Source organism: Sinohyriopsis cumingii, chromosome 1 (genome assembly GCF_028554795.1).
Source record: "Sinohyriopsis cumingii isolate HCF-2022 chromosome 1, ASM2855479v2, whole genome shotgun sequence".
Classification (NCBI taxonomy): Eukaryota; Metazoa; Mollusca; class Bivalvia; order Unionida; family Unionidae; genus Sinohyriopsis; species Sinohyriopsis cumingii.
Window position 1 is genome coordinate 83,070,332 of NC_142961.1, and position 24,974 is coordinate 83,095,305.

At 38.7% G+C, this 24,974-nt stretch overlaps 1 protein-coding gene across 1 annotated transcript in view; it reads right to left on the minus strand.

Annotated features, from left to right (window-relative positions):
- Window positions 1–5,447: 5,447 nt before the first annotated feature.
- LOC149807248 (uncharacterized) overlaps window positions 5,448–24,974 on the minus strand; it is a 39,260-nt gene continuing 19,733 nt past the window's right edge. Inside the window, exons 2-4 of the mRNA XM_089936130.1 lie at window positions 10,324–10,599; window positions 7,290–7,399; window positions 5,448–5,809 (exon numbers count right to left, since the gene is read on the minus strand). Of these exons, the coding sequence (XP_089792256.1) occupies window positions 5,546–5,809; window positions 7,290–7,399; window positions 10,324–10,599 (650 nt within the window). The 3' untranslated portion in view covers window positions 5,448–5,545. The remainder of the gene's footprint in view (window positions 5,810–7,289; window positions 7,400–10,323; window positions 10,600–24,974) is intronic.

The following is a 24,974-nucleotide window of genomic DNA, read 5'->3' on the forward strand; positions in this document are numbered from 1 at the left end:
TACAAAAATGGTACTAATAGCTGCCTCGCTTGGCGCTCAGCATTAACAGGTTAGTGTTAGGACTGGTCGGCCTGGTGTCAGGATAATGTGACTGGGTGGGACATCATGCTACATTTCTGCGGCATGATGCCCCAGTGCTAGACACCACTATAAACTGTCACACTTTAGACATAGTAGCGATATGACTGAAAAATTGTTAAAGCTACGTTAAAAATTCAAAACACACAAACACATTATTTTAGAGGAATTTATATTTTTACGAACACAGACTTTTGAGTCCTGTTGATTTAGTGTCATTACGAACACGGACTTTTGAGTACTGTCCATTTAGTGTCATTACAACAGGACATAAACACCTGAGGGAAAGTGGAGTTTGTAAAGTGTTATAAGAGTTTGACATTACCGAAAAACGACTATTCGGCATGGCACAAGTTTCATCTCCAAGCGAATGTGACAATCGTTGTCCTTGACACACTCTTCATATTTAACGAGATGTGTGTATAACATGTTGTTTGCACCAACAGATTTAAGACTGTAAGGATGTACGTGACTAGACAATTCTTGGATTCGATGTTTGGATACGGGGGGGGGGGGGGGGGAACTGACCATGCCAAAATATCGTGTGTGACGGATAAATGAAATACAAATATTGAAAGCCTGAACTTTTATTTGGGGTTGTGGTTGGTTTTTGATGTACATTTTTGATGTCACGAAAGAAAAATCGCGATTTTTAGTTTTAATACATTTAAATCTCCTATACATCAACAATGTCTTTGTGAATAGTTCTTGATTGAACTTGCAATTAATAAAACGTACATTTCTCGTACCAGTAACTGTATATTATGACATATGAATATGTTGTATATCAACTTTTGTTTTATGACATGACAGTATGTTGCGTCATGGACTGCATTATATGAAATGCGTATGACAACCATTTTGACCAGCTGTGTGGTTAGATCATGTACGATTTCCACAACTACAACAATTAACGAAATTAAAGCCATAGTACACGAAATTAGTTAGCGTTATGCGAAAGTTCTTTCCGTGCTGCATGTTGCAAGTGTAAAAGAAAAGTCACCTTACCCATGTCACTCAGATAGAAGTACGTAATATCTGCAGAGCGCATCCTTAAGAACGCAAATCAAACTATTTGTTATATATCACACTGAAACCTGATAATGAATAAGATAGTATTGTAAAACACCTAGTACGTAATAAGATATTATTGTAATATACATAGTACGTAATAAGATATCACTGTAATATACATGGTACAGTAATAAGATATCATTGTATTATACATAATACAGTAACAGAACAAAGCACAGGTAGTAGCTGATAATAAATAATATATCGTTGTAATATACATATTATATTAATAAGATATTGTAATTTACCTATAGTAGTAATATATCATTGTAAGTACAGTAATAAGACAAAGCACAGGTTGTAGCTGATAATAAATAAAATATCGTTGTGATATAAATATTGTTTAATGATAAGAATTGTTGATGGAATTTTAATGTATCGCTGTGGTCAGTTTATATGAGTAATGTTCTCTTCGACATGCCAAATTTACGTAAGGGGCAACTATCAGATGGAAAGAGAGTGCAAAATACATTATTCTGGTATCCGTTTGCGGGCGGTATCACTCCTGTTATGTGGATATTGCATCGCTAGGATGTAATTTTTATGCCCTGACAAAATGTCTGCTTTGTCCTTAATAGATTATGGCTTATAACACCTAGCTTCAACTTTAGTGCTCTTGGCACCGGAAAGCCGACCGTAATTCCGAAAAATTCCGAAGGGTTTTCTATTTTGCATTTTGCTTCCAAGAATAATTTGCCCCGTCAAAAATGGCCTACAGTGCAAAACTTAGACTCTGACTATAATTTCTCTCATTATGTATGTGAGGTAAGCGGGGTGGGGGTGGGGAATCTTACTGACGCAAATAGATTTTTTATGTACGCACTGTCTTGCTACCTTTCTTTATTGGAATATACAAATATTTTGGTGCAATGTACAAATGCTGTAGTACATAGGAACAAGAGTAATTTTTACTGAAGATATACAATTTGGGTTACAAAAATAAACTTCTAACAATGATAGACTTATTACAGGTATACAATTTTGAATTACACATTACAAAAAATCTGGCAATCATCGTCTTTATTTTAATTACGCAAATATAAATTACAACCCTAGAAATTTCACTTTATAAAAATTCCTCAAAAATCCCACCGTGACATGTACATTTTGATGTCTGCTTACAGTAATTGGATAATTACTTGTTTTGAGAAATATCTTCTCAGCAACAACTCCTCGTAATCAAACAAATAATCATTTAAATCTACAAAAGCTTTACACGGACACGTAAATACAAATAGTACATAACCGAGAATATCTACAAATGTAAAGTACATTAATAATTATATCTTATGTATCGCACTGATGTTGCTCTACCCCCCCCCCCCAACACCCCTAAATTCAGATGTGCCCCCAAGCATCTTGGATTTTTAAGCAAATCCGCAAATTGTAACTGATATTTGCTTGTATAGTAAACAGAATATGGTAAAAATTGGCCCAATAGGTTAGTAAATATTTGAAAATTGCTAAGCGGGTTGGGTACTCGCGAATTACTTTCTCTTAATTTTGATGATTTAATTGATGAGAAAAACAATTTTAAAATATTTTTAAACAATGTGAAGATTAAGTAAAAGAAAGTCAATTACTTTAATTTTTTAATACAAGTATTCTGTTCAAATATACATATCTTAAAATATTTATGACTGTTACGTGTTTAGGCTCGAATAAACAGTAACACAAGAAAGAGTGAAAATAAGAAGCTTTGAAAAATTTAAAAAATATTTTATTTCTCTGAAAAAATACTCTAAAAATGAAAAAATAAGACCTTGCGGTTTTAAGAATAAACTCCAAAAATAATCCAAGAATAATCCAAGAATTAAATTTTAGAAGTCCTAATAATAAAATGTTCTAATAAATTCAAATTCGAGTCCCGACGAAGAATCAAAGCTGGAAGGTGATGACGTATACTGTAGCTATTTTTGTTTTGTTGTGTCTACAGTTCTGTGTTATTCACAAACAATACTCCGGTGTTTGAATTTGCCATTAAAATGTATTTGTTAAAGAATTCTACATGAGCACTCGTATTTTTCCAGGAAAAAGAATTAATCCTTTTATATCCAAATAATTCGAATAAACATTAAAATGTAACTCCCAAAGTGACACAAGAAAAGAAACACATTTACGTCCCATTGTTTTCAAGCCCGACAGGGAGATATCTCTATAAACAATGATTATACAGTAACTCGAAACGCAAAACAAATTCCCGGATGAGGGTAAACTTTCCAGAACCTTCGAAAAGTACTTACTATACGTAAGTCTCAGTATGACCTTGACAAAAAAACAATCATTTTACTCTAAGAATAGGATAAAAATGAAAAGTTGTTTACTTTGCTCACTGATTTATAAACCAAGGTCAAGAACTAGGTCAGCTTTAGATGTTTACAACTGAAGAGTCATGGTTAAACTTTTGTCCGAAAAAAAATATGAGTTCCTAGTAAACAGAGCTACGTTATTTTGACATGTAATGAAATTAAAAATAAAAAGATTTTAAAACTTACAAACAATTAAAATAAATCAAATATAAATTAAATCAAATAAACCAAAAATGACTTTTAAAATTAAAATTTGCATTCTTTAGAAAAATAAATAGGGCCACTTTTTTCGTTTGCGTGAATTTAATCTGAGTCCAGCACTTTAGTAGTGTCCAGTTAATATAAATAATTTGCATTATTTAAGGTAAGGATTTAAGGCAATTTAAATTTTATTTAGGTTCTTTACTATTTTTGTTGCATTTGTTGCAGTAGTAGTAGTTGTAATAATAATAATAATAATAATAATAATAATAATAATAATAATAATAATAATTATTATTATTATTATTATTATTATTAACGTTATTATTATTATTATTATTATTATTGCTAAAAATATTAAAATAATTATAAAAGCGTGTATCCTCATTTACATATGGTTTTACTTTGAAACTGCTTTATGGAAACAACGTATATTGATAATTTTTGCGATAGAAATCTTTTTGAAAATATTTTACACCGTGTATGACATTATTGGAATTCAGGAATATTAATGAATTGCAGGGAAAGTACCTTCCCTGAAATGTCGCGGAAGTTCTAAAAGTATTTTGAACATTTTCAAATTGTTGTTGTCGATGCAGTTGAGGGCTTAACGCCACTTTTCAGCACATGACAGGCTATACATGGCGGCCAGAATATCAGGTGAACGAAGAACCCGGTAAAATACCGGGAAGAACCACCAACCAACGGGACAAGCTATCTCACATACCCACGTTGGCTGAGCCCGAGGCTCGAACCCAGGAGGACAACGGTGAGATATCAGTGATCTGTAAAGATGAACGCCTTAGACAATTCGGTCACCCTGGGCCTAAGATCACTCGTCCACCCGGGACCCGTATTAAAATTGTTCTTTACGTCAAAAGGTTTTGTTTCATTTGGAATGCTTAATTTTAACCTTCCGTGCCTGCTTTGAAAGAGATTTTGCTTTACATGAAAAAGGGAAAAAAGAGGCTTTACACAAACCCAATTATGAAATTAGATTTTAATTTGATTTTACAATTACCTTCTTCTAAGAATTATGTCGTGAGCAGATTTATAAACAGAAACTAAAAAGATAAAGGGAATTTGCATCGCAAAAGGCTATGCTTGTTCTTATGACAAGGAGAGACAGAAGAATACAAAAATGCAAAGGAAACGATTCCATTCATGGAATATTTGCCCCAAGAAAGTGGGCTTATATACGAAGCTATACAATTGCTGAGCAGACGTTTCATTGACCGTAACCTTGGAAAAATTGTGACAAGCGAGATGAAATCTAATTGAGAAGGATAAGTTGACGATGGTTCATCAATGTACCACAAACAATCTTTATGGTATACAGCAGAAATAATATAAACATTAAAAATCGACAAATGACCTTGTTTTAGATTATGGGGCAAAAAGATGGAATGCATTGCATCTTCAAATGAGATTATATGCATTTAAAAATTGTATCCATGTAGTTTAAATAGATAATAGTTTAGTAAGTAGAAAGGAAAATATGACAGTAAAAATATATATATGTGACCTTGATCTTAAAGATCGGTTCCTCTGTGTGTTATGCGGCACACATTCTGGTCATAGCATATACTAATGCCAAGTTTCATCAATTCTTCTAAAATGGATCTAAAATAATGGTGAGGAAATGGAAGTATAATGGAAAATTGACTATATTACATAACGGTATTGACCTTAATGATATAAATCCGAATGTTTAACGCTCATATCATCAAATCAAAACTCTCCCATATCCACCAGGCCACCACTTTAGTGACAAAAAGACCAAGCTCAAAGGCATCCGATAGTTTATTTTTGTATATAAGAGCAAACATGTGAAGGTATGATTATCACCGTGGTCTAGGCATATGAAATATTTGTTTGTTATTTTACGCTTTAATTTTTCTTTCCAAATTGATCCTTTTCTGCTTGCATTTTCCGCATCTCCCCTCAATAGACCCAAATATCTGTTTATAGATGCCGATGAGGTTGGGTAGATCAAAGCCGATGATAGCTGCTGTCACGAAGGTTATGACCATGACGCCACACATGACCCCGATGACCTTGGCCGAAACACGCTTATCTGGTGCGCTCAGCTTATTCCTTACTACGTTAGATACGTTTTTCCTATTTAGTTCTAGTTCCTTCTGGATCTGTAAAGTACCGAAAGGCGTTACATTAATAATAATAATAATAATAATAATAATAATAATAATAATAATAATAATGAGGATGATGAGGATGATGACGACGACGATGATGATAGAAAAATTGTCCAGGGAATACCGTCAGTTATAGTATATTAATTTATATTTGTCTGATAGTAAGAAATTGTGAGAGAAATTGTACCGTTGATTGAATGAGCCTCATTCTCAAAGTTAAGATGGATAATTGCAAATTTACTCTAGGCTATATAAAAAGAAATCCTCAATGCCCATGTTCGATTGCCTCGTAAAGTGCACCAATAAAGCATTCCGTACAAATTGCAGCACATTCTGAAACATATGAAACACACTTTAGACACTTCAAAGAATTATTATGATTTGATCGGGTAGTTCCCATATTACATATACATAAGACAAATATTTCTTTAGTTTGATGCATGTTTGAGCTTAGGCGAGATACGATTTTTCTCTGAACAAACTGTCGTTCATATAATCAGGCCAGATTCTAGGGCAAGGCAAACGAGGCAACAGCCTTGGGCCCCGTGCTAACTCGCAGTGCAATTTTTTTGCTTGGGGCCCCGCACTCATCGCTTGCTGCCTTGGGCCCCGCATACTGCCTTAGGCCCCGGACATCATAGGGACAGGCCTGCATATAACGAGCTAAAACTGTTAAGAAATGTTATCAACACGTACGAAATCCTTTGTCACATAGTCCGTATATCTATTAAATTCTACAATAAAAAAGGTCCGTATATCTATTGAATTCTACAGTGAGAAAAGTCCGTATATCTATTGAATTCTACAGTGAGAAAAGTCCGTATATCTATTGAATTCTACAGTGAGAAAAGTCCGTATATCTATCGAATTCTACTGTGAGAAAAGTCCGTATATCTATTGAATTCTATAATGACAACAGGACATATTAAGTAATGTAGATAAGATAAATAAGAAACTACAAAAAGAGACTCACGAAGCTTATAGCAGCCGCTTTGGTATTATAAACACTTATAGAAAACGTATAAGTTAGTGTGCACTTATTAGTAATAAGTTTAATTTCAATGTCTTACACTTTTTCAAAAAGCTAATATTGGTATTATTTGTACTATCGCGGTCGTCATCATATATTAGTCGCCATCGTTTGCAATTATATATATATATATATATATATATATATATATATATATATATATATATATATATATATATATATATATATATATATATATATATATATATATATATATATATATATATATATATATATATATATATATATATGTATATATATATATGTATGTGTGTGTGTGTGTGCGTGCGTGCGTGCGTGTGTGTGTGTGTCAAAAATTTCCTAACCGAATTGGAATTCATCTGTGTTTATTAGTCGAAAAACCACCGATTGTGAACGAAAATGTTTTAGCTTTTCTTTCATTGTCATTGCATGCAGTAAAGAGGAATAAAAAGAGCTTACCTCAGCAATACGCCCTTGAAGTGCTAATAGCTTCTCTTCATAGGTTAGGTTTCTATAGGGACTGACTTTGTTGATCATGTCATATACATCACAGGGGCAGTCACAGTATGCTTTAAATTATTGTAATAATAATAAATGTAATAATAATAATAATAATAATAATAATAATAATAATAATAATAATAATAATAATAATAATAATATTATTATTATTATTATTATTATTGTTATTATTATTATTATTATTATTATTATTATTATTATTATTATTACAAGAGTAACAAAACCATGATCATAATAGAGATAATACCAAGTCGCAACTTAAGCAAAAGCAGGAAGAAATAATTTACACGCAATAAAATACCTTTATAGATATACAGATGAAAATGCTGTACATTATGTTAAGGGACACACCAATTAAAATTGAACATCAATGATGTATCATACTCTGCACACAATTAAATCTATAAAGTCCCTGCCAGAAAATTTCACACTTTTTTTTAGAAACGTACAGTGTACGAAATACAAATGTACATAATAGTACACATATATAAATGTACTGCGGATTCATATTTATTAGGAACAGGAGGACGACTCAATATAAGTTTGTTATAAATGGGAAAGTTTAGTGAGTATTATTTATTGAATGTTTAATGGGAGTTAATTATTGGAAGTGTAAATGGACTTAGTGTAATGAGTGTTACTTATTGCAAGTCTAAAGGGATCTAGTGTAATGAGTTTTGTTTATTGTACGTGTAAATAGACCTAGTGTAATGAAAGTTACTTATTGCAAGTCTAAAGGGATCTAGTGTAATGAGTTTTGTTTATTGTACGTGTAAATAGACCTAGTGTAATGAATGTTAAAGGGATCTAGTGTAATGAGTTTTGTTTATTGTACGTGTAAATAGACCTAGTGTAATGAAAGTTACTTATTGCAAGTCTAAAGGGATCTAGTGTAATGAGTTTTGTTTATTGGACGTGTAAATATACCTAGTGTAATGAAAGTTACTTATTGGAAATGTAACGAACCTAGTGTAATGAGTGTGAATTATTACAAGTCTAAAGGGATCTAGTGGAATGAGTTTTGTTTATTGTACGTGTAAATAGACCTAGTGTAATGAAAGTTACTTATTACAAGTCTAAAGGGATCTATTGTAATGAGTTTTGTTTATTGGACGTGTAAATATACCTAGTGTAATGAATGTTACCTATTGGAGATGTAACGTACCTAGTGTGATGAGTGTTATTTATTACAAGATTGAAGGGATCTACTGTAAAGAGTTTTGTTTATTGGACGTGTAAATAGTCCTAGTGCAAATGAATGTTACTTACTGGAGGTGTAAACAAATCTAGTGTAATGAGTATTTTTTTTATATTGGAAGTCTAAATGGAACTGGTGTAACGAGTGTAATTTATTGGAAGTCCAAATGGAACTAGTCTAACGAGTGTAATTTATTGAAGTCTAAATAAAGCTATTGTAATGATTGTTACTTATTTGAAGTCTAAAGGGCTCTAGTGTACTAAGTGTTACTTGCTGGAAGTGTAAATGGCTCTACTGTAAATGAGTATTACTGACTGGAAGTGTTAAGGGATCTCGTGTAATGAGTGTTATTATTTTGAAGTCTCAAGGGATCTAGTGTAATGTGCTATTTATTGGACATCTAAAGTGATCTAATGCAATCATGTAATGAGTGTTATTATTTTGAAGTCTAATGGACCTCGTGTAATGAGTGTTATTTATTGGACATCTAAAGTGATCTAATGCATGTAATGAGTTTTATTATTTTGAAGTCTAAAGGGATCTAGTGTAATGAGTGTTATTTATTGAAAGTGTAAATGGACCTAGCGTAATGAATGCTGCTTACTAGAAATGTAGGGAACTAAAATAAAAAGTATTTACCCATTCCTATTATAAGAAATACACAATAACAAAAATATCCACATAAAAATATCAAACATATGGCACAAAAATCATTTTCGAACTTAAAATTGCTTTCGTGAATACTATAATTTGTTATGTATATTTAATCGATATTGTGTGCTGAATTTTTTCCGTAATTGAAGGTTGTGCCTACCTGATTTTAGTCATGACTATATGAAGTAAATAAGACATTTTCTTTAATTTAAGCGACCGCCTGTTTTGTTTTTCGTACGAAATCTATTACCTCGCAGGTCAAGTAAAGTTTGCATATTAAAAGATATGGTAGGCAATTATTAATTCCTATCATAAGACCAGTCTGGGGAATCAATTTAACTTTTGTTGTGTTCAGATATAATATCAGAGGAATTATTTATTTAAATTATGTATTGGAATTACAAAGTGTTCATTGATTCTAAAATACTATAATTTTGTGATACCTCAAGATATTCAAGACTTATGAAATTTATTTTGGGCATTCTAAAATTTTGGACTTGTGATAGGACATTAGGATCATTTGGGATTTAATTAAAAATACGTGTCTTTTGAATTTTCAATTTGTATTTTATGAATTTTACTTCAATTTGTGAGTTCACTTACTTTCTGTTACTTATTTTAAGACTTAGAGATTCGCAAAAAATACCTACCCGTGTGTGACCTTTATACTTAATTGTATACTGTAATCACTAGACTTGTCATAGCTTTACACTTTAGCGCATACTAAAATCACTAGATGTATCACAGCTCCGGTGGCCTAGTGGTTATAGTGTCCGCCTCGGATGCGGGAGGTCGTGGGTTCGATCCCAGGCCGAGTCATAACAAAGACTTTAAAAAAATGGTACTAACATGTGCCTCGCTTGGCGCTAAACATTAAGACATTAGTGTTAGGACTGGTCGGCCTGGTGTCAGGATAATGTGACCGGGTGGGACATCAAGCTACATGCCTGCGACATGATGCCCCAGTGCTAGACATCACTATAATCTGACAAACTGCAGACATCGTAGCGATATGACTGAAAAATTGTTAAAGCTACGTTAAAATCCAAATCATACACACACTAGATTTGTCTTAGCTTTACACTTTCGTGCATACTTTAATCCCTAGGCATGCCTTACCTTTACTCGTATTTGTCCTCAAATACAGTGTCATCCCTTCCTCATCTTTCAAACTTGTTGAAGTTTGCAAGTTTTCTCCATCGTATGCAAGAAAAATATAACACTCGTATAAGCTTTCGTTTTGTTTTATACCAACTGCCCACGGCCAAACAAAATTCTGGTCTCCTCTGCGTGGGATAACGCTAACTTCAATACATTCTTTCAGTGAACTAGCAGTGGTTATAACGGTGACGCCAGGGTCACTGACTGCTTCTTCTGAGAATATGTGGGTATATTCTGAAATAAAAAATCATATATTTTGACGATTCCTATCCGTCTTCTGACAAATAATTTTGCCACTAGCGATCAGTATGTCTTTACGTAAGAGGCTTCAATATGAAAACTCAATGCCGTCATTGATGTCACTTGTAATGACATCACTAACAGCAGCCATTGTTTTGAAATTTTGTTTTAAAAATGCTAAGTAAAGATGGATAGGAATATGTTTGCTCTATGCGTAAGTACATAAAACATCATCAAAATACAGGTACTAACAGAGGCACTGAAACAGTAGCTACTGAGTCTATCATGCGAATAAAAACCTGAATTATATGATGGCCTGGCAACTCTAAGCAGAATCCTTCATATCAATTAAGGCTTTACGTTCCACGTCCCACGTATCTACTGCGACCACGTGTTTTTGGTGCAGTTGAGAAATTAGTTGCTGTACAGAATACCATAATGGAGTTAATAAGGCGACTTCCTTTTGAAAAGAAACGCTGTTACATGAAATGGGTAATTTATGAGTAGTTAATGGGGATCTTATAGGGTCTATGGGATTTATCATTACAGACCCCCTTGGGAACATATAGGGTCTATGTAAATTTAACATGGAGAAAAATCGTGGGAACATATAGGGTCTATGGGAATTAACATGGCCAAAAACCCTGGGACAATATAGGGTCTATGTAAATTTAACATGGAGAAAAATCGTGGGAACATATAGGGTCTATGGGAATTAACATGGCCAAAAACCCTGGGACAATATAGGGTCTATGTAAATTTAACATGGACATAAACCCTTGGGACTGTATAGGGTCTATGTAAAATTGAAACAGGGAGGGTCTCTATTTTTTTTTAAAAAAAAAATAAAATAAAAAAAGGGGTAGGCAATTCAAAGACTATCTCTTTTCGAGAAATATGGCTGGCCCTGAAAAGGGCCTTTGGGTTTTCTTCTTCTTCTTCTAATTTCTTCTTTTCCTCCACCAAGTTCTTATTTTATCTCCTACACTCTTCTTCTCTTTCTTTTTTTTCTTCTCCTCCTCTTCTTTCTTCTTCTCTTCCTCCTCTTCTTTCTTCCTCTTTTCATTTTCTTCTTCTTTTTCAATCTTTTCGTTCCATTTGCGTATTCTTATTCTTTCCTCTTCATCCTCCTTCTCCTCCTTGATCTCTTTCATGACACCACTAATCTTGTCCTTTGCTTTCCTTAAGTTATTAATTTCCATCTTCACACGATGGGGACTATAGGAATAATGGTCTTCAACCAGTCTTAATAGCATCTGTTCCATTATTCCTAAGTTGTCTAAAACGTCTTGCAAGGTTTGAATTTTGTCGATTTGGTTTGACGCCATCTTCTTTTTATTCTTTGCAGAATGGTTTGAACAACGAACACTGTGGGTTATTATAGTGAAAGCGCGGACGTGATGGAAAACATCCCCCTAAAAAACATAAAATCTATCTTACCTAGATCATGACCCAACAACGCGCGAACGTGAAGGAAAACATCCCCACTTTTCTCATTTCATATAATATAACCCAAACTATACTCTCCACATACGCTAAGAAACAATAAAGAAACCCATAATCTACTATTCACACAAACTTACTTTATTAGTTACCAACACAAACACACAATCACATACACTCCCACTATCAATAAAGAGTTAGTGTTTATTTTCACACTACTCTACCTACACACATTGGCAAATCGATCGTTATTTCTTTTCTAGAGTATTGGGTAGCCCTGAAAAGGGCTGTTTTGTTTGGAACTTCATGGACACCTGGTTAATGGTGGCACCTTCCAGGCCTGGCGCCACATACACATCTTATCCCCCAGTTACTTTTTACCTTTTGGGGGGAGAGAGCAGAGACAGGATATGTCGCTTCAGAATCCCAATTTTCGCTCTCTGGGATTTTGAAATTTCTTCTCTCCTTTTCCTCCTCCTCTTCTTTGTTTCTTCTTTCCTCTTTATATCTTCTTTCTTCTTCTTCTTTATATCTTCTCTCCTCCTCTTCTTTGTTTCTTCTTTCCTCTTTATATCTTCTTTCTTCTTCTTCTTTATATCTTCTCTCCTCCTCTTCTTTGTTTCTTCTTTCCTCCTCTCTTATCCTTCCCTCCTCGACAATGGCTTCCGCGGCCAGTTCATTTAATATGCGCCTGGCATATTCCAGATGCACATGAAGCTCCAACAGTTTCTCAAGTCTCGTGTTCATTTTTTGGTGTTGATCAATCAACAAGGGTAACTGGACTGCCGAACGAGTTTCAATTTATACTGAAAGGGCGGACGTGAAGGAAAACATCCCCCTAATAACATAAAATTCATCTTACCTAGATCATGACCAAAAAAAAAACAACAACGCGCGGACCTAAAAGAAACACTCACTCACTTTTTATGCTACCCATCACTATTTTAAAATTTTTTTATAAATCACTTCAATAGACTATCCACATACGCAAAGCAATTCAATCTAACTCCAAATATACACCTCAAACACTAATAAAAGATATCATTTTAATCTACTATCCACACCAACTTACTTGAGCTCTTACAAACACAAACACACCAACACATACACTTTCACTATCAATAAAGAGTTAGTGTTTATTTTCACACTACTCTACCTACACACACACATTGGCAAATCGATCGTTACTTCTTTTCTAGAGTATTGGGGTAGCCCTGAAAAGGGCTGTTTTTTTGTTTGCTATGGCATTCTTTTTTTAGTTTCTAAGAATGCGATGTCCTCTGAGGATAGACTTTCTGGCGATAGGTCTGCTTCTTCGGAAAGAGAAGAAGAACTCTTTGGTGTCGATACGACAATCGACAAAGCCTCTGTCAGCTTCAGGTTGTTGCTGCTGTTGCTGTTGTTGCTGCTGTTGCTGCTGTCTCTGAAGTCTGTACTTCTCCGTCCATTCTTCTTTTTCCCTGTTCACTTCTTCTCTGAAGAGCTCTTCTATCAGGTCTTCAGTGATTTTTAACATTCTCACATTCTCTATTTCTTCTGGCTTCGGTATCAGACTGTGTCTGACCCTATGCAAATTCACGTAGGCTTCGTTGAGCTTAGCTAGTTTGGAGCACATCTTCTTAGGAGGATGAGTCGACAATGGATGGCTAGACTGGAAACAACACCGGTTATTATAGTGAAAGCGCGGACGTGAAGGAAAACATCCCCCACACGATTTTCGATTCGCAACGTTCAGTGATTGTCATGAGAGGGATAGTAAGAAATGAAAGAGCATCAATTCAACATTCTTATAGCTAAACAAAAGACAAAAGCATTTTTTCAAAACACAACATTTTTTATTCAAAAATCACTTAACACTAAACAACAACAACTCTAACATTTTTAACAATAATCCAACACTATAACATCAAACCATATTTTTTCAAATCACTAACATTTTTTTCTCAATCTACTTTAAACAGGGCTGACAACGTTGTGAATGAAATTGTGATTTCCACTGTTGGAAATCATTAGGCCATTGATGGACACTGCGTTTCCTAGCTTGAGACAAAAGATAAGCATAATGGTCACAAAACCATCGATCTACTTTCACATCGTTTCTAGCAGAAGAACGAGGATCGAAATGAGTCACTAAATGTTCTAAGGAATAGCCCAGGCTGCGATGATGCAGAAAATACACACAGTACTGTCCACACACCAAGGAATCTGTGCCTTGTAATTTCACATTATTGAATCGGGTGGTTTGAGCATTTCTTCTCATAAAGTCGATGATATCGTCTTCCAAAGGGGGCAATCCGTACGAATCAAAATATTCCACACAGTCTTCTTGAGGAAAGTAGACGGCTACCCAGTGGGTTCCTGGGAGATGACTGTCGTCCGTGTTGATTACGTAAGCTTGATGGTCTTTAGGTTTGCGATGAGGGAGTTCATCTTTAGCACAGACGACAGGATTCCAAGAACACGTATACGAACTGTGGTTCAAAAGGTAATAAAGTTCCCAGGTATCCATTGTTTTTGTGTTTTTTCTTCACAGGTAATAATAAGTCGTCAATTCGATTCTGACTTTTTGCTTGAAAATGTCTGACGAATAAACGGTTATTCGTTCTGTTTCTTCACTCTGATTCAGGAGAGCTTCGATACGATGGATCTCTTGAGTGGTTAATGGTGGACAAGAATGTTCACGCAAGTCTTTATACCACTGGTGCAACACGTCTTTGTTCGAGATGAGACTCCAAGCTTCGTCCAGATACTCGTCCAATTTTTCTTCTTGACTCAACATCAGGCATTTATCGTGTTGAATTTGACTGGGATGATCGTTTTGACATCCATAACAATTTTTCTTGATCAATTCCGTCATTTTGTCGACCAAGTGTTTGGCAAAACAGGAGACTAAATGGGCTTCTTGTTCTGGCCATCTTGACTTCATCATGATCACTTCTTCTTCCACAGTCTCCTCACATTTCATGTCCAAAGTTTCTCCACTTTGTAAAGAGGGATAGCAGTCTTCCATGGCTTCTAATAATCTAGAATGACTTCTCTCAAACTGTTGATTTCTATGGTATTATCGAATTCTGCATACAGGATGACGTTCACCGTTTCATCAGGGATTCGGTTTGCAAATTGAATTTCCACACGAATCTGGCCAGATTTTATAGGGTGGAAATGTCCCTCGTCGCTGCCTTGGTCTGGAGTGAAATCGAAAGCCCACAAAGCATAGCCTCCGGCATAATCCTCGTACGTAATGCCGTGACTGGTGTTGGTTCCTAACTGACCCGTGGCTTCGTACAGGGACAAGTACGATCTCAAGTAATTCATTTTTTTGGGATCAAAGTCAGGTTCAAAAGGTCGGGTACACAAGGTCTTGCCAACGCGACTGACTTCGATCTTGGACACGCCAAAGTGTCGAAAGTGGAAAGGATTTTTACCCAAATCTCCGTTGAAGGCTGTATTTTCGACGATACCAACGATCAAACGTTTGGGTAGCTGTCCTTGGAACAGATGATCTTCGATCATGGATCGCTGTCCCTTGGGAATGGTGAACGTTTTCACTTCCACGCGTCGTATGGGATACTTGGCGGTCGTTCTGCTCAATGTTTGACTGATGTCGTTACCCACTTTAGGTAACACTTCCACGCGTCGTACGTAGAGCCTGGCTTCCTCGATGACAGTTTTGCAAGCAGTACTGCCTATCAAATGGAAAGTGGCACTGCTCCGATTCAGTCTCAGGCGGACATTCACCCCGTTCAGCAAATACTTCTCTTGCAACCACATGTCCAAATGCAAACGATCCATCAGTTCTAAACTTTGTCCGTTTTTGATTCTGTTTCTTCGTTCTATAAATCCGTCATTGTTTGGTGTTTTTTTTACATCAATTTCTAATTCTTCAAACTGGCCTGCTTCGTCAGCTTCCCATAGCACACAGGCATTGAGATGAGTGTTCTTGGCGTCTATTCCGTACGTCAAGAGATTTTCCAGGTACGCTCGATAAGGGTAAGTATCCATGCTGCTGCTGACCAGTTTGTTGTTCAAGTACAAGTCCACTCCGCTAAACAAGGAATGCATGAAATTGTTGACGGGAGCTATTACCTCATCGCCATCTAGGGGTGAATTGTCCTCATCGACAACTTTAACTTTCAAGTACAAGTAACTGCTATTCAGATCGATGTAATCTTCGGGCTGTCCTTTGATTTCAAACTCGATGGGAGCTGAGGCTGTCAATGAGGAGACGGGGTGAAATTCCACCCATTGGGATTCTTGCATCGTCATCATGGTAGGGGGCATGGCAAACAGATCCAGTTCCGTCTTGGAACAAGCGCAAGACTCTCGGTGCATCATTTTTTGTCTCTTTTCTCAATAATCGAAAACGTCTAAGTCTCGAACGGTTCTTCTTTTCTTGGTCTTTCTAGCTTGAAGTCTGGTGAAAGGGTGTTTTCTTCGTCGTCGTCTCTTTCTGCCTTGTCCTTGCTGAATGCCTGATTCGGTAGCTTGCAGGGCATTTATAGGTGTGTCTCGTCGGCCTAAAATGTCTTTGCCCGTTTGCAGCAAGACATTTTTGCCTGCCCTCATGAAGGCTTCTTTAGGGTTTTGTTTGTCGATGATGACATTTTGGAGAAATTCTTTGCCTTGCGTCAGTGCCGCATCTTTCAAGGCGTGCAATCCGCGTGTCACCATCGGTTTCAACACCGTGACCACCGAACGAAAGGCCGATTTTAACATGTCTCCTAAACCGTGTCCTCGCTGCTGAGCCACCCCTCGGTACACTGGATACATGACTTACGAGTCGTGAGAGAACCGTTTTCGAAAATGGAGTTTCACCGTGACTTTTCCTTTGGTGAATGGAATATTTTGTCCCAGATCTCCTTTTATAGTAATGTTGACCGTGTCCAAATACGACTTGCTGACCGGCAAATAGTGAGGATGGACAAATTCGCGGTGGACGTGGTAAGTGTTTCCACCTTCCTCGTCAGCGTTCGTGGTAGAATCCACTTTGAAAGGAATGACACGCAGTAATGGCACGGAGGTGTGTCCCACCACGTTATACTCCACCACATCGGAGTACACGAACATTAAATTCATTCCTTGGTTCAGTTCTACCGGTTTTCCAAAAGCTTTGTAAAAATCCATATTACTGTTGATCTTGGGGCTCCAATTGTTTGTGACCATTGTTGAATGTCCACCCAAAATTTCAAACAAACTACCATTGAACCTGAAGGACAATGTGTCCGTATCTGGAAATTTCATCAGTAAGCGACGAGCCACTTTATGGTACTCCAGGGTGACACTTTTTTTGATTCTGTTCAGGGCTTTGCCAAAGGCGAACTCGAACCTGTCCACAATAGTGTCCACCAAATGTTGACCACTAAAATAAAACCCTGCTGGAATTTTCACGGTGTAGATTTTGAAGGCTGGATTGCTGGTGGATGTTGTTGTGATCCCTGAAAACCCGATGTCAGTCATGGCTTCTTGTAATTGTTGGTTCAGGATTTCGACCTCAAAAAAGTTTTGTTTTTCGGTGATGTTTTGGATTTGTGTAGGGTGAATCATTTCTACTAAAGCCACTTCCCAATGGGCTTCGTGATCTAAGGGGATGGCTTGAGGTAATTTGGCCGTGTAACAGCACAACGTGTTGTGGGGAAACACCTCCATGGAACTGTCACTGGGTAAAGTTAAGTAAAATTGGTTTTGGTGACTCATAATTCCAGAGTTCTGTGGCTGTCCGAGGGGATATTACTGGATGTCAGAGGTGTGTCTCCGCCCAAAATGGGGTTCTGGTTGTGGTTGTTGGAGTGGTGACTGGCACTGGCACTGGACACAACGTTCCCGTTCGAGGAGAATTTCAGGGAGGGATTGGGAAGCAGGTAACCGATGCAACTGCTCAATAAAATGGTCCACAATTGTTTGTCTCCTTGTTGCAAACTCAAATTGGCGATGGCTGCCCCGATGACACAATACACCACGAAGATTTGGCAGAAAAAGACGATTTGCGTTTTAGGCACACGTTCTCCACACCACACCCACAAGGGTTGTTTTTGTAAATCTTGCACAGAAGAACTGGGTGAAGGAGGAGTGGTCGACGTAGCTGCGTCTGCTGTGTGAAAGGGCATGATGGTCACTTCTTTTTATAGTCGATGACTTGCGAAGCGTCGATCCAAGAATCGAAACTGGGTGGATATCCTTTCCAACGTACTTTGACTTCTTTGACACGTCGTTTGCCCACTTTACGGGTTCTGCGTTCGAGAATGCTTTCGATGTCGTACACGTCGTCTTCTTTTTTGGTGACACGTTGTAACTCGGGCAAATAAAACGTTCCTTTGAGCACTTCTCCGTTCATGTCTTCCAATTTATAGACGGCAGGATGACGGCCATGCACTCGTCCAGTGACGCGAAACAATTCGGTCGTCCAGTTAGGTAAGTAACCTTTGTCGAAAGTGCGTTTGGTTTTGCCAATGCGCACCCAATCTCCTACGGTCAACTCTCCACTTTTCTTGGGGACAGCCCTCGTCGGGGACGTACCGAACAGACGCTCGAACACCAGCACTTCGTTGTCGGGAGTCACGTCTTGCGGGGCACGTCCGATGCTTCGATGGTAAGATTGGTTGTACGCTTGCACCAGATGCGGTAAGATGTCGATGTACTTCAGAGTGTGGTGATGCGTAAAATATTTCCACATGCGTTCTTTCAAAGTGCGTTGAAAACGCTCCACGATGCTGGCTTTGGTTTCGGGATTCTCGGTGGTAAAAAAATGAATGTCACGTTTCTTTAATTCTTTTTGGAAAGCTTGGTTCAGAAATTCGGTGCCTTTGTCCGTTTGCCATCGAAGAGGGTGACGGCCGCTTTGTTTCAACACTCGTTGCAGGGCTTGCACTAACTCGCTGCTGGATTTGGAAGTCAAGGGCACGACCCAGGCAAATTTGGAAAAGACGTCGATGACACAAAACAGATATTTGTAGCCACGATTGTAGCTGGCCAAATGAGAGACATCGGCTAAATCGGCTTGCCATTGATGATCGATGCCTTCCACTTGGGTGCGACTTCTGGCAAACTTGCGTCGAATGGGTTTGTGTAAAGTGTAGGTAGCTTGTTCTTGTAACCATCGTTGCACTTGAGGTAAACGGAGACTTTTCAGTCGCGTTTTGGCAGCACGATACAATTTTTGAACTCCTGCGTAACCTGCAGGATGCGAGGGATCGTAGTAAATGCTAGCTAAGACTTTTTCCATTTTTTTGTGTTGATTGGTGTGTTAATAAGGCACCCACTCTTGGAAGAGGCTACTCTTTTTCTCTTGGGGTATTTTCTTGGATTGCAAGGCTTTGCGTGTGCGACCGGCAATAGGTGTTGAAGAGGAGGATGTCTGAGCAGGGGATATCGGTTCTTGTTTCACTTCTGTCTTCACTTTCTTTTTCTCTTGTGAGGAAGAAGGGGTGGCCATCATCTTTTTAATCCATCCAATTCTGGAGGTAGGTGGTGTTGTTAACTTGCGTACTTTTTCTGGTGGAGTTTGAAACCCTTCTTCTTCTTCTTCTTTTCCTTTTTCTGTCTTGGTCACGGGTAGTGGTGGAACTGGTACTGGTACTGGTGATGGTGCTGGACTTTTCATCAAGGTCTTAAAATCTTTCAAAGTGGGTAAAGCTGTTTCGTCTAAAGCTTTCTGGTGAAAGAGTTGCAGTCGTTGCAAGAGTTGACCGTACTTTTGCGATTTTTCTGTTTCGGACAAATCTTGGCGATCCATCAAGGATTGCAATTCGTGTTGTAACTGGGACATCTCGCTCAAATGGGGATTGGGAGGTAAATGCGGGGTGCGTTGTTCTTGCCACCGATGGTATTCCATCCATCGTTTGTAAGGCACTAAAGCTAGTTTTCGTCCTTCCATGGGGTTGTCAGGGGTCGATTCTGAGATCTTGGAACTTCCGAGGCCTTTTTATCTTGCTCCCACCAGTCCTCCCAACATGGTTCCCAAGACTCCTTTCAGTATGGGGCCTAACAAGAGAGGTAAAATGCCTCCACGTTGGACCAACATCTTCTTTTTTTGACGAATGGGAATTTTCTTTTGAACCATTTGGCGAAGAACGTGACGATGTTTGCCTAAGCATTGTTTCTGGTGTTTGGACAAAGGGATCGTGCCTTTCAAAACGTTCAAACAACATTCGCACACGGTATCGATGACCTCTTTGGAGGCCGTTTGAATGAGTTTTTTTCGTAGGGGTGAAGAAGCTTTGGACAGGACAGATAACAGGTCCCCATGTTTAGCTAAACGTGGTGGCAGTCCTTTCCTTTTCTTTCCTTGGGGTTTTCTGGAGGGTGACATTTGTTGCTTGTGGTTCCGGGACATTCACCGAACAGACACTAACGTCGATGACTTAACGCACCCCCTTTTATCTTTTTTTTGGGACTATCGCTTTGTCATAAAGGTGACAATGTTTTTCCCAAAATCACCAAGGAATCCTCCCCTTTGTTGACGCCTCTTTTTCTTGGAACGACTGTGTCTTTTCTTAGGGTAATGTCGATGCTTGGCTAAGCGCTTTGTCGGATGACGCGTCTGCCTTTGTCTCTTTCTTTTGTGGCTTCTTGGAGGTGACATCTTTTTTACAAGTTCACTGATACCCCGACTTGGTCACAGGCTCTTTTTATACTGGAACGCGTCGCCACTGATTGTCTTTACGTTTTATCAGTTTGAGGACAGGCATGACACGTCGTGCAGGGGTACGCAACGGACTAAATCGAGCCAGTTCTTGCTTGGACAAATCCAGTAAACTTTGTAACATGCCCGATCTTTCTTGGACTTTGATTTTGGGAGAAGGTACTTTGTGAGCATCAGCCACTGCCACTAAATTGGAGGGTCCTGCCACTGGGGAAGTTCTTTTGGGGGTCATCAACGGAGATGTTCTTGGTGTGATCAACGTCTCCAAGTACTCTTCAGTTCTGGGTGTCATCAACGGAGAAGTGGATGAACGTGAGGATGCCGGAGACGCAGTCACTGCCGTGGCAGGTCGTGGTTTGCGAGTGTAAGGTTGCGTCCTGGCCGAAGTGCCTCTCTTGCGACTAGTTTTCTTCTGTGGACTTTTCTTTTTCTGGGGACTTTTTCTCTGTTTCTTTTTCTGGGCGCTTCTTTTCTTTTTCCGGGGTGGTGGTGTCTGGTAAGAGGAGGGTCCTGCCACTGGAGAAGTTATTCTTCTTGGGGACCTGGTCTTTTTCTTTTTCTTCTTGGGGCTTCGTTGGACTTTTGTCTTGGGGATAACTTTGGGGGCATTAGGATCCCATCTTAAGAGTGAGCGAATGATGACCCCTCCTAGAGTACCGCTCCCTCCAGGTTTCAAAATGATTTGTTTTTTGGTTTGAGTGTCGATGCGGGGATCAGCCAGTTGGACCAAAGCGACTTTGTTTCGATCGAAAAAGCGTTGCGTTTGATGAGGAATCTGAATGATTCCTTGGAGTAATTGACGTGCCGTCACCGTGAACCATCGTAAGACTTCTTTGAGACTAGCTTCTAAGACACGGGCTCGTGTTTGTGGATTTTTTTCTCGACTGATGCCATACAAGGCACGAATCAATTTGACGGGAAGATGCGACTGAAGGGACGTCATGTTCACACTGTGTGAGACAGACGAAAAAGGGTCTGAGGTTTTTATAGATTTTTTGATGGGGAGTGAAATGAAGTCGAGGACGGAGACGTGTACAGGACAGGCCCTCCGTCTTGGCACCAGTGGTGAAACAAGTGGGTACGAAATCGCAAATCCTCGGGGGTCGTAGGTTTCAAATCGACGAGTAAATAGGCGTGTGGCGTTTGAGTGGCATCGTCGTACGCCTGAGTCAGCCAAGGCGTTCCTAACTGTTTGGCTAAGACTTGCACTTGCGATTTATCTCGAGGGCTTTTAAACAAGACCACGTAATGCGCATTGAGACTGATGGTGCGATGGGCTTTACTTTGTTGAAACAAATTTTGGGTGATGTAAATGACACTGGCATTACGGTGATGCCCTTTGCGCGTGAACCACAATTTAATTTCTTCTTCGTCTTCTCCTAACATGTCGTCGAAAATGACCAAATGGGTTTGACGGGAGTCAGAGACGATGCCGTCGTCTTCTTTAGGAATGCCTTCCACAAACACGATGGAATCGCCTTGACTTTCTCGCAAGAGGCTGTACGCCGATTGCCACTCTTTGTAACACCACACGATCCGTTGAGGTGGCCGATCGATCAAATGATGTTTATGTTCGATCAAACGTTTGACGAATTCGGTTTTGCCTGAACCGCTAGGTCCAGCAATGAGCATGTTAAAGGGATGGCGAAGATACAAAGCCTCCCAACTGGCACGATCTAAGTGTTCGTCGATGACTTTGACAGTAGAGGAAGAGGGAGCAGAGACAGCAGAGGTAGCCATGGTGTGAGAAATGTCACTTGTGACACGAAAACGAACAAGACAAGAGTTTATATACTTTTTCAGAACACGTTTATTGAATGTTTTTTATCAAACATGAATACGAAAGACAAAAATACATAAAAGCCAAAGGCTTAAGTACAAGGATAAAAGGCACATGATAACGATGAACGTGGAATAAACACAAGTGTCTGTACAACAATCACATCTTTTGGGTAATGTTCTAACCAGTTCAACAGGGGGTAAGGTCACACAAGTGTCCTCCCGAAAGGGTCTTTCAGGTCTGTCCACGACAGTCCTGTCCTGGGTGACGGGTTCTTCTGGCACCGTCACTAACACGGGTTGAAAAGTAACTTTTTTCCTTGAACAACTCTCGTGCATACTGGGCCACTTCTTGGGTCCAAGCCTCAAAATCCCATTCTTTCCAGGCACGGACATCTGTCCAATGGGGATGTAAGTCACAAGCTACACACACATCGTCATACACGTCTTGGGTAGCTAAAAGTTGTCGAATCTTTTTTTCCCGTAGAGGTCGAGAAGTATCCAGATGAAAACGCAAGGCTTTGAGCAAAAGGAGTTTTTCGTGACCATTTAAGGCCATGGAGGTGGTAAGTACTGATCGTAAAGAGTCCACAAAGAATCGGCTGGTAAACGAAATCCCAAAAAACAAGTCACTAAGACACACACCACTTGTCGTCCCAAATTGAATGGATACAGTTCTTGTAATAATCGATGGTAATGATCCACGGTTTGAATATGGTCATTGAGTTCCTTCCACGGAATCTGTTGGATGACATGTGACATAAGTCGTGGCATGGCAGCCTGTTTTTATAGTCTCTTTGTTTCGGAAACAATACACGTACTTTCTAGCCAGAGATCTTCGTTCTCCAGTAGGGAATCTAAATCTTGCATACTGTAACCGAAACTTCAGAGTTCGTTTAGAAGTTTCCTCTTCCTCTAAGTAGATTCCACGTAAAATATGTTGATAATCCTTTAACTTGTCTTCCTCAATGTATTGCTGTAGGTGAATCTCGAAGTAACCAAAATAATGAACATTTCGATCATTCACTAACTCAAAGTGTTGAACAAGGTCTGACCACTGAAACAATTTCTGACGAATCAGTTCTCTTATACCATTCAGGTACCAGTGGTTAAAGATCTGGTGACGTAACGGATGCAATTGTTCTTTACGTTTGACTTGTATTTTCACCAGCTCTCGGTAAATGCGTTCTCTCAACTCCACAGGCAAAGCACGAATATTCTCTAGCAAAGTATCCATGAATAGGTCATACTAAATCCTCTTTGGTCTGACACAAGAAATGTACTCTTTGCACAAACATGGTTTCACTTCAGTGTCAAATTTAAATCGTTGAGTCACTAATCTACACATGACAATTCGTTCAGAAGTTTCCTCTTTCACTAAGTTGACATTGTGTTCAAGATGTTGGTAATTCGTTAACTCTTCCTCTGGAATTCGATGCAGTACGTTTACAATGATGTAGGTAGAATCGTCCATACCAAACCAATCCTTTTTAAAACTAGAGGATCGTTGATCAATGTCTGTCCGATGGAACACTTTCAATTGAATCAATCCTTGTATAGCCTTCAGGTACCAGTGGTTCAAACACCGGTGACGTAACGGATGCAATTGTTCTTTACGTTTCACTTGTATTTTGACCAGCTCTCGGTAAATGCGTTCTCTCAACTCCACAGGCAAAGCACGAATGTTCTCTTGTAAAGTATCCATGAACAGATTATTATGGTAAGAAGTTACTTCAATGTCTCGGTCCCACTAAGGGTAAGTAATGACAATTCGGTGACCATCGAGCATGTTCTACGTAGGCCGAATCTTGCGGTTCCCAGTGGTGAAGTGTCACATCGCAACTGAAGCACCTGACTTTATCTCCTTCGCCCAAGTAGAAAAATCCGGCTCTGGCTAATTCTTCGGGGGTCGGTCCTCCCAGATACTTTGGCCATTTTCCTTTGAACGATTGAAGACGATTTTCAAAGTCGCAGTATTCCGACAAACGCACAGGAAACGAATATTCGTTTTTCACAGGTTCGTTTCGATGAGGGTTGAGTGACATGGGTAGGAGTTTGCTCAAGGCTGGATGACATCCGTAGGGGGGTAGACGTGAAGGTGAACATTCCCCTTTAAAACGAAACCCAGTAAAATGTCCAAGAGGACGAGCGGCATCACTTTCGCATCCGACAGGTTTGACACGCACAGCATCACTTTCCATGATAGGGGTAGGGGCACTAAAGTTCCCATGATGCTTTACGGCATCGCTCAGGTCACAACGTACAGCATCGTATCCATCGCAAGGCTCACAATCGCACCCGTCTGCAAACTCCGTTACGCAATTACAATGGTAACCACATGGACAATCGCAGTTTCCTTCCGGACATTTTCCGTCGCAATGCCTGGGTCTTATCCATCCAGTATTAGTCACACTAGAGGAAGATACAACTTTTTTACAATCCCCAAACTGGAACGATGTCTCTTTCAAAGTATTCATCTTGTTTGCTCGGTCTTGGTAGTCACAATGAA